This window comes from Triticum aestivum, chromosome 4D (assembly GCF_018294505.1).
Source record: "Triticum aestivum cultivar Chinese Spring chromosome 4D, IWGSC CS RefSeq v2.1, whole genome shotgun sequence".
Classification (NCBI taxonomy): Eukaryota; Viridiplantae; Streptophyta; class Magnoliopsida; order Poales; family Poaceae; genus Triticum; species Triticum aestivum.
The window spans coordinates 117947521-117958039 of record NC_057805.1 but is presented as its reverse complement, the minus strand read 5'-3'; the positions used below and the strand labels follow the sequence as shown (position 1 = coordinate 117958039).

Sequence of the window (10519 nt, the reverse complement as noted above, 5' to 3'; positions counted from 1 at the left end):
AACAACGCCACCGGCTTGTGATTGCCCATCCAGACGCATCTGTCGCCAAAGGCTCCAATGCACCATGGCTCCAAGACCCGCTGTCGTCGACGTAGTAGAAACGATGCCGCTCCACATCTGGACCCCTTTAACCTGTACTTGCTCTAAGAACGATGCCACTAAGAGTGTGAGTGGCGCCAGACGCCGCCATCGCCTGATCCGGAAAACCGATATCAGGAGTTTCCCCCGGAGTAGACGCCCCTTCCAGCCGAGGCCATATGATGGTCCAACGTCACCATGCCTCCGAGATCCCATCGGCTGCAACTCCAAAGCAGTGCCTCCAAGGAGGTAAACTATGCCACATGTTGCCACTGTCTTGTCCGGATGGCATAACCTGAGGTTTCCTACAGAGCTCAATGGGACCACCACAGTGACAATGCCCTCCAAGGAGGTTAGCGGTGCCCACAGACATCACCGCATCATCCACAATGGCAGTTCCATGCAGAGGATTTCTCCCTAGCGGTACTGACAACCACCAATGCCAAATAAACCGGGCACGTGACCCAGATCCGTCCAACCGAAGCCAACACAAGGTGTCGCCGTTGGTTGGAAGACGATCCAGGCACGCATGCCATGGATCCACCGCCGCCACCTGCGGCCCGTCGCCCCTGACCCTCGCTGCAAGAGGCCGTTGTCCGCCGGATCTTGCCAGAGCCATCCCGCCACCACAGCCGCTCCCACGCGATCCACTCACCACCACGCCTGCTGACACAGCCGCTCGATGTCTGCGTCATGCCCAGTCGAGAGGGAGTTGTCCCGCGCTGGCCCCTGCCCTCAAAGGGTCGATGCTACCCCGCCACCGCCGGCTCCGGTCAAGCTTTGCTCGTCCGGGCCCTGTGGGGGTGGTGAGGGGGGAAGGAGGGCTGACGGCGACATGGGAGGAGACGTGGGTCTGCACTTTGATAGGATCGGGGTGTTTAGAGCTCCTGGATATTCAAATCCGAGTAATGCTAGACCCACTAAAACTTACGTATGTTTTTTACATAAAGGCTAATATTGATGAAATCAATTGGATTAGGATTAGTGGCTGGGCCCACCTTGGTTGAAATCGGGGGAGAAGAGAATTTATGGAAGGCTAAGTAACTTTATGTATGATCCTTTCGTAGGTCTAGCATTATCGTCCAAATCCGTCCAAAGGAGAAATGAGAAGAGGACAATTTATTTTGAAACACGGTCCTTCTGGGCCTAATTCAATAAAATATAGAATAGAGTTGCTCGGTTAATTAACGGAAACCCAGGCGAAAACCGTTACAACACGCCCACACAGAAGGGCAAAGCGGCCGACCTGGCACCAACAAGACCACACACACCCCTGAGAAGAGGACACCGTCGAGGTAGCCTGCAATGTCATCGTCATCACCTCTCCCCAAGAAGGCGACTCCGACTTCGCCGCTGACGACCTATCAAGACCCATCCAAGCGAATGACACGCGAGGACCTCATCAGCCATAGCCAAACAATCGACCGCAAACGTCGAGGACAGTCAGCTCCGATTTTGCCGATGCGCTTCACTGGAGAAAGTTGCAAGCCTCGCACCAACTTGGTCCAATGCAACCTCCGAAGAGCGTCATCCAATGAAACCGCCCTCATGGAGTCATCGTTGCCGCATAGACCCCGCCACACGTATCTCCGAGTTCTCTGTCACAGCGAGAAACAAACATATATAGGCACACCCATTGGCAAACGAAACCGTCAACATTAGAAGGACAAGCCGCGACCCAGCTCCACACACCACCATCATCGTCGCCATACAGTCTCAACATCAACCACTCGCATCACCTGTTGGGAACCTACCAACCATGATGTCGTGCGCGTCCAGCCCAAAGGAAGCGCGGAGAAGGATCACTGTTCTCCAAAGCAACACCCCAAAGGGGAAAACGCCGAAGGGACGAGGTCGTTGCCTGACCAAGAGCTATTTTTTTAAATAATACAATTATTTTATAAAATTTCAGAAATATTACGGCATAATTATATTTTTCAAAAATAATACTCAGTCGGCCTACTGCTGGCCGATTGGATCAGTCGGCCTACTGCTAGCCGATTGGAACCCAGTCAGCCCACTGTCAGCCGATTGGATCCAGTCGGCCCACTACTGTCCGATTGGCCCCAGTCGGTCCACTGCTGGCCAATTGGCGCCCAGTCGGCTTCCTCTAGGCCGACAGGTGCATGCACCCATTTATCTGTTGAATAAGTGTTTGAAAAATGTTGAAGAAGTATTGAAAAAAATGTTGATCATGCATATAAAAATGTTAATCAAGCATTTGAAAAAAAAATTGAACAAATATTTTAAAAATGTTGAAAAAATATTTGAAACTGTTGAATAGGTATTTGAAAATTTTTTAAGAAGTATTTTCAAAAATGTTGATCATGTATATAAAAATGTTAATCAAGAATTTGCAAAAAATGTTAAACAAGTATTTGAAAAAATGTTAAACAAGTATTTGAAAAAATATTGATCATGTATATAAAAATGTTGAACAAGTATTTGTACAAATGTTGATCATGTATATAAAAATATTGATAAATATAAAAATATTGATCATGTATATTATGCACATGTTAAACATTTTTTGAAATACTTGTTCAATTTTTTGAAATACTTGTTTAACATTTTTTCAAATACCTTCTCAACATTTTTATATACATGATCAACATTTTTACAAATACATGTTCAATATTTCTATATACATGATCAATATTTTTTTAAATACGTGTTCAACATTTTTTCAAATACTCGTTTAACATTTTTTGCAAATGCTTGATTAACATTTTTATATACATGATCTACATTTTTTAAAATACTTCTTTAACATTTTTCAAATACCTATTCAACAGTTTTCAAATATTTTTTTAACATTTTTCAAATACTTGTTCAACATTTTTTTCAAATGCTTGATTAACATTTTTATATACATGATTAACATTTTTTTAAATACTTTTTCAACATTTTTCAAATACCTATTCAACAGATAATGGATGCATGCACCTATAGGCCTAGAGAAAGCAGACTGGGCGCCAATAGGCCAGCAGTGGGCCGACTGGGGTCCAATCGGCCAGCATTAGACCGACAGGGTATTATTTTTTAAGAAATATAATTATGATGTAATATTTCTGAAATTTAATTAAAAATTGTATTATTTTTAAAAAAATAGCGACCAAGATGGGTCTAGGCTTTCGCCCGAATAACCAGATCCAGGAATGGAGCATGTCAAAGAAACTCCACGGCAACATCTTCAAAAAGAGAACTACGCCCGTAGGTGCCGCCACCGCCGGCTGGCGAGAGCCGGGCAAACTTTCGCTCCGAGCAGACTTGGCAAGCACACATCCCCACACTACCGACGACAAAGCGCGCCGGCCCGCAAGCCCACTGGCCCACACACGTCCTGTGCGATGACGGGGTCACCACCACGCAGGACAATGCCGCGTATGTAAGTCGGTATACGTATATATCCATGTGTGATCGGTGATGAGAACGAGAGAATCTCACATTCTCACATAAGACGAGGACACAGAAATAAGGACACGGAAATAACACCAAGAAAGAAGAGAAGACTAGTTAGTACTTCTCTCACATCATTTGACCTTGACCTTGTCTTTTCATAAAGTGGGTTTGAACATCGAATCCTATGGGCTGACGAACGATATTGATTAATTGGGCAATACCGGGTTTCGGCCGGCGCACCCTAGCCGCCAGATGCCACTAGCCCTGGCCGTTGGATATATAAAAAAAGAAAACGATTCGCCCCAGACATCATCTTCCTCCTGACGCATCTCGCCCTTGCGCATGTCCCTGTATTTCACCGTCTCGTGCAACTTTCCCCAGCGCCGCGCTCGCCTTCCACTTGCGCCGCCCGCGTTCGTCCTCGGCCTCATGCTCGCCGGCAACCCGCTCTCGCCGACGCATCCTTGGGCCGCCCGCGCTCGACCTCGGTCTCATGCTCGCCGGCAACGGGCTCTCGCCGACGCATCCTTGGCCGCCCCACGCTCGTTCTCGGCATCGTGTTCACCAGCAACCCACGCTCGCCGCCGCATCCTTGGGCGACCGTGCTTACCGGCCATGGCAACCGTGGTGGAGATGGCCGCAACACCCCGTCGTCGAGCTCGCGCCGTACCTCGCCCTCAATTTGCTGGTCACAACAAAATAAATCATGGGTCATAGCAAAAAATTAAGACAGTTCCAGCAAAAAATCACTTCACCTCATCGGTGATGCCCATCCCCCTCCATCGCCCTCCTGTAGAAACAAATGGCGACAACTCCGTGGTCTCGCAGCAAACGGCAGTTGTAGCAAAAATTGGGGCTGGTTCCAGCAAACCAAGAAACGGTAGTAGCAAAAATATCGGAAATTAGACGGCGTCCCAACAAACCAAACCCTGGTGGTAGCAAAAATTGAAGCTTGTTCCAGCAAACCAGAACACCGGTGGTAGCAAAGATGCAAAGTTGAGGGCTGGTTCCAGCAAATCAAAAAGGTGATGGTAGCAAAAATCGACGCTGGTTCCAGCAAAATACAAAAGGGTGGTAGAAAAAAATACAAAAGACGACGCTAGTTTGAGTAAAACCAAAACACCGATGGAAGCAAAAAATTGTGCGGGTTCCAGCATCTGGCCACCATGGTGGTAGCAAAGATGCAAAGTCGAGGGCTGGTTCCAGCAAATCAAAAACGCGGTGGCAGCAAAAAAACGACGCTGGTTCCAGCAAAATACAAAACGGTGGTAGCAAAAACATACAGAACAGCGCTAGTTTCAGCAAAAAAAAAACGCCGATTGAAGCAAAAATTTGTGCGGATTTCAGCACCTGGCCGCCATGGTTGTAGCTCTTGCCAGCATCCACAGGCTGCCGCTGTAGCTGGAAGCACCACACCTCCGCTCGCCGACAGTCATCCTCTACGCATCTCTGCATCTTCGTTTGTGCTCCTCCGGGGTCGCTCGCTCGCCACACACCTCTTCCGCCGCCGGCGAGCTGTTTATTTGGAGGTAGACCACAGGAGGGAGAGGACGTGGGGAAAGAATGGCTGTGTGGCTGGGAACGCAAGAGGATAAGAAAGAAAGGATAAGGAAGAGGAGTAGTTGGGTTCAGTAGATTAAAAAACGGTGGGGTCAGCAGATAAGGCCGCACACAGGCCAGACGATCTGCTGTAATCGAACGAACCGCGCGTGACCGGCGCAACAGTTCGTCCGGCGCCCCGGCCAGGAACGTTTCCCTGATTAATTTTGTAGAAACTACTAATAACTGATTAGTAGTTTTCTTGCGAGGCACTTGAGAGTCCGATTTTTCTCTCCTCTGCTAATTAATTAAGCTCTAGATAACTCCCTTCAAAAAAAAGCTCTAGATAACTATACCATGTGGCTATGCCATATGCGGTGCCATTCTGAGTTCCCGAGTCGTTCCCCTCCCGTGTCGCCCTGCGCGCGACCGGGAGGAAACCCTAGCCGCCGCCGGACGGGCACCCCCTCTCCCCTCGCTGCCGCCAGAGGGCGCGGCCAGGCGAAGCCTGGTCGTCACCGGCGACAGCGGGACGTCCCTGTCCCCTCACGTGTCGATCTCGGGGCGGGCTGGGGCTGGCGGGTCGGGGTGCCCCGCTAGTCGGTGGGCGCGGCAGCGCGGCGGCACGTCGGCGCAGTGCGACGGCGGTGTGGCGGCGGCGTGTCGAGCGTCGTGTGGGGGGCGTGCTTGGGACGGGATGCGGTGGCGCTCGGCCGGATCTGGCCTCCAGGCGGCGCAGGCCGTGGGCGGCGCGGCTGCGGGCGGCTGCCTCTGCCGTGGCCGTCATGGCTGGGGGAGGTGGTGGCGCAGGTGTGGTTGTGCGTGAGGCGGCGCAGATGGTGCAACCGGTGCGCTGGCCGATCTGGTGGCTGCGTGCCCGGCGGATTCAACGCCTGGAATCCGGCGGGCGGCGCGGGATGGGCAGTGGCCTGGTGTGGCTGCTGCTCCGGCCATGGAGGGATCCACGGTAGCTTGGCATGTCGGCTGCGTCGGCGGCTGACATGTTTCGGCGTCGGTTCGTCCGTAGGCGGCATGCGGCGGCCTTCGATTCCTCTTCCCGTCGCCCGCGCTCCACTTTCGTCGAAGGACTAGGCTTTTCTCAGCTGTGGTACATCGCCCGTCTCGCGCCCAGCAGCAGGACCGCGCCCGGCAGCAGGACGGGCCGATGGCGGCCAGTTGGGGGCAGCTCAGGGGTGCGAAAGGCGGGGCCTTTCCACCCGTCTCTATAGGTGGCGTGGCGCTGGGTAACTGGTGAGGTGGCGTCGTGGTCTTGGATGCCGGGGCGGCGGTCCTGGTGGTGGTGTCGCGGTGCTCATGGGCAAAGCCTGTGCTTTGGTGCTGCCCAGTGACCATGGTCGTGTGGGCGGCATGGTCGCCGGGGTGTGGCGTTCGGTGGCGGTGAGTATGGGCCGGGGTGAAAACCTGTTCTATCTTCGGATGGACCGGCGGCGGTGAAGCTTGCTCCCTTCCTGAAGGCGTCGTCGCGGCCATCATTGCTCGTCGTGTTGCTCTAGGGGAAACTCTGACTCTCGGGTCGGACGGTGGCGGCGCTCCGGTGCGTATCCTTCCTAAAGGCATTGCGTTGGAGTCCACGGTTCGTCATATGCGGCTTCATCTCTTCGCGGTGGCGTGTTCACGGTCGAGGACCCGGCTGCTCTTGTAGTGCTTGGGGTGGTGTTGCTGCGCTCAGCGCTTATGTATCTTGCTTTGGGTGTGTGCGTGTGTTGTGATGGCGTGAGTTTGTATTGGGTTGTTGTTGGTCGATGCTTTATATATAAAATGGGACGAAAGGCTTTTTCGCTATGCCATATTCCGTGCACATCTCACCCAGCGCGTCGGCGCCGTCGACTGCTGTTTCACATCGCGGCGGTGCTGGCCGGCCGTTGACGTCCGCGTTGCCGAGCTTCATTATTCGCCATCTCATATCCATTAATCCACGTGCTGTCATTGTTTCACGTTGTATGGGAGCATTTGACCCTTGGACATAAAACATGATATCGTGGTGCTTAATTAATTGACTCAAGGAATAGAGGTCGACGCATGCACCATACTACCTCCATGATCGATGACAAACTTCTGCAAGGGACCTGTACGCGTACAAAACACGGAGGATCCAAATGTGTGTGCTGCACCAAAATGACGCGGAAACTAAGGCGTCGTTGCTGACACATTTCTCCATCGCTGCCAACATGTTGTCTTGTGTTCGCACGCCGCGTATATATACACCCACCACGCGCGCCATATTATCCGTCAACCGTATCAAAGTTTTTGTAACGACACAAATCAAGTTGCTAGCTCCCATTTCAGCTGGTGATACCTGCAAATTTGGTGATAAGGTAGCTAGGTGATGAATAGTCACTCGATCATGGTGGTACCGTCGGTGTTCGCCGCCTTCGACAAGGACGGCGACGGCAAGGTGTCCGTGTCCGAGCTGCGCTGCTGCATGGCGGCGTCCTTGGGCGAGGACATATCCGAGGAGGAGGCGGCCGTGGTCCTGGCGGCGGTGGATGCCGACGGTGACGGGCTGCTAAACCAAGAAGAGTTCTCGAGGCTAGCCGCCGGTGCCCACGAAGAGGACGACGTGAGGCGAAGATGCCTGAGGGAGGCGTTCGGGATGTACGCGTCGTCCTCCACGGAAGACACGACGACAACGATGATTACGCCGGCGAGCCTGAGGCGGACCCTGAGCAGACTGGGGTCGCACGAGCTCGGCGTGGAGGAGTGCAGGGCAATGATCTGCAGGTTCGATCTCGACGGCGACGGCAAACTCTCGTTCGACGAGTTCCGGGTCATGATGATGGCCTGATCATCGACTCTCTTCTTGGCATTTTTCTAGACAGATATAATGTTCAATTAATTCATCGATCGATCACATATGTATGTAGTCATGTGTTCATTCATTCATTGTTTTGCCCGGAGATCGCTAGTAGGAGTATGTTATAGTAGTAGTTGTCCAGATGAAAAGATGATATATGTGCAATCTCCTCGAAATAAGTTTTCGTCCCGCTTTATAAATAAAAAAATTGTTTATACTTTTTTTAAAAGGAGGAGGATCCCCGCCTCTGCATCTGAGCGATGCATACGGCCACTTTATTAATTATTCTCACAAGACCTTACAAAGTTATACAACAGTATCACTAAAGCCACCGTCTAAACAACAACTGTCGCTACTCCTATCCAATTGACGAGGGGGCGCTGATAGCCTGGGCCTAATACCAAACAGACATCGCAGCCAAACCTAAACATCTAAAACCTGAGGTCTCAACCAGAACGCCTGCCGGGTATGGGGCACCTACCAGTCCGGCGCACTCCTCAACCAGGACGCCTGCCGGGTATGAGGCCGCCGCAGCCACCTGCCACCAATCCATCTTCAGTGATGTACTGTTGCATCCACCTTGCCCGGCCTCTCTGCCATCGACGCCACCACGACGCCTAATAACGTCACCCTCCTGCGCGAGTCCCTCGCCACACATCGGGCGCCAAGTCTCCACTGCGCCACGCCGCCGAGATACGCCACCATTAATGTGTAGGATGAATCACCGCTCCACCAAATATTCCGTCCACTGGTCCCTCGAGCCCGTGTACACCTCCAAGAATGACGCCACAAGAGGGAAATGACACAATAATGCCGCCGTCATCCGATCTACTGATCTAGAGTTTCCCCCGGAGGTAGCAGATAGTGGCCTGGAACTTCTCAACAGCGATGCCTTCAACAAGGGAACGGCACCGAATAGTGCTGCCATCGCCGGCCTCGGCAGCAGACGCGAGCAGGTCTTCACCCAGATCTGTTCCAGTGGCCTCCTTCAAGCGTCTTGTGCACGGATCGTCCACCACCGCGGCTGCCGCGTCGCCCGTCGCGAGACCACAGCCGCCGACACATCCTCCGCCGTCCGGGGCCGCCGCCCCGGGATCCAGCCCTCGCTGGCCGCCGGATCTCACAGCCCCACCAGAAGCCACCGAGCCCCACCTCGCTGTCGAACGCCACCCGCCGCAGATCAACGTCCACGACCCCACCATGGAGTCGCTGAGCACTGTCCGTCAACACGGCACGCACCACATCAAGGGCGGCCAACGGGGCGGAGAAGCTAGATCCAGCCAAGCCCAGCCAGGATCCGGCCTCCCCCGCACTGAAGCCACTCCCGCGGCCCTGCATCTCACCCGCGCCCCAGGCGACGCAGGCAGCGCATGCGCGCGCAACGCCGCGGAGAGGGGAAACGCCCCGCCGCCACCTTCCCTGGGGCGCACGCGGACTTCGCCGGCGGCCCCTCCAGCGGCGACGAAGCGAGGGAGGGGGCGAGGGGGACCTGGCAGTGGCGGCGCTAGGGTTCCCCCGTGTCGCCCGGGGCGACATGGGGGCGAGGGGGGACCGATTGATCTCTGATCTCCCTCCAGAAATTGTTTATACAACCAGCATCCAAATCTCTGATCAAAAATGACGGCTGGGGCAACAGTACAATCATGCCCAAAAACACAAGAGAAATAATAAGAAGAAAAACATGTAGTGGCTACCGCCAAGTGGCCCTACGAAGACGACAGTCAACGCGCTGTAGCCAGAAGCGCATCCATCATGAGGCTGAGGCGATCGCGGTTACGCTGCCTCGAGAGCGGGTGCCAGTGCTACCGAAAAGCAAGGAATTTGAAGGAGTCAGACGCCTGCCTCGGTAGGATCTTCTCAATCACCATCTTATTACGTGTCGTCGACAAAGTCCATGACATCTCCGCAAAGATAAGCCAAAATAAGTTGCGATGTCTTGTATGGTTTGTGGCCCCGATTTGGAGGAACTCTGCGAGGTCCAGGGCCTCCCAATCAGCCCCAGCACCTCGCGAACAAACGTCCAGAGGACCCGCACCGCTGTACAGGAGAATAGGATATGTGTCCCGGTCTCCGGTATCACGCGTAAGGGGCACAAGCCATCACCTGGGCCGTGCCACTTAAGTACCTCGGTCCCGAAGGGATGCGGTTGCGTAATAGCTGCCACACAAAGATCTTAATCTTCAAGGTCAAAGGGCCTTTCCACAGGGAAGAAAGACATGGGGTGGCAGATGACTGGCATAAAGCATGGTATGCCATGCTCACTGAAAACTCCGCCTTCGGAGATAGCCGCCAAGACATGGTGTCCGATAGTCCGGTAACACCAGTGGTAGGTACGCTCGAAACTAGTCCATCGTCACTCTCTGCCTGTCCAAAAGTCCGACGAAACCGAATATTCCACTGTCCAGAACGGAAGGCCGTGGACACAATTAATAGCAGGTCCGCATAGATCGAGAACAAGTTAGGGAAGCTCACCCTCAGTGGCTCGTTACCCAACCAGGGGTCCAGCAAAAATTGGGTCCCATCCCCATTTCCTGTGGAGAAGGATATCCCTAGACGGATGTCCTCGTTGATCCTTTGGATGGATCGCCAGAACTGTGACCCTCTCGAGCGGGAGCACACCATGAGAAGCTCACCCCTAAGGTATTTTGCCAGAATGAGCTGTAACCATAGGCCGCCCCCACCGCG

The 10519-nt window shown here is 53.2% G+C and overlaps 1 protein-coding gene and 1 long non-coding RNA gene across 2 annotated transcripts; one reads left to right on the top strand and one right to left on the bottom strand.

The window, feature by feature from the left end:
- Nucleotides 1-3567: 3567 nt before the first annotated feature.
- On the bottom strand, nucleotides 3568-5093 carry LOC123096681 (uncharacterized). The gene is made up of 2 exons (XR_006446689.1): nucleotides 4236-5093; nucleotides 3568-4165 (listed from the first exon to the last, which is right to left on the bottom strand). It is a non-coding gene; the product is annotated as an uncharacterized lncRNA (long non-coding RNA).
- Nucleotides 5094-7259: 2166 nt separating this feature from the next.
- LOC123099767 (probable calcium-binding protein CML25/26) lies at nucleotides 7260-8063 on the top strand. Its single transcript, XM_044521863.1, has one exon. It carries the CDS (start codon nucleotides 7367-7369, stop codon nucleotides 7823-7825), a length of 459 nt encoding a protein of 152 aa, XP_044377798.1. The 5' UTR covers nucleotides 7260-7366; the 3' UTR covers nucleotides 7826-8063.
- The last annotated feature ends 2456 nt before the right edge of the window (nucleotides 8064-10519 follow it).

Bases quoted from the DNA above. Each gene is read 5' to 3' on its own strand.
- LOC123099767 (XM_044521863.1), top strand. From the start codon at position 7,367: ATGAATAGTCACTCGATCATGGTGGTACCGTCGGTGTTCGCCGCCTTC.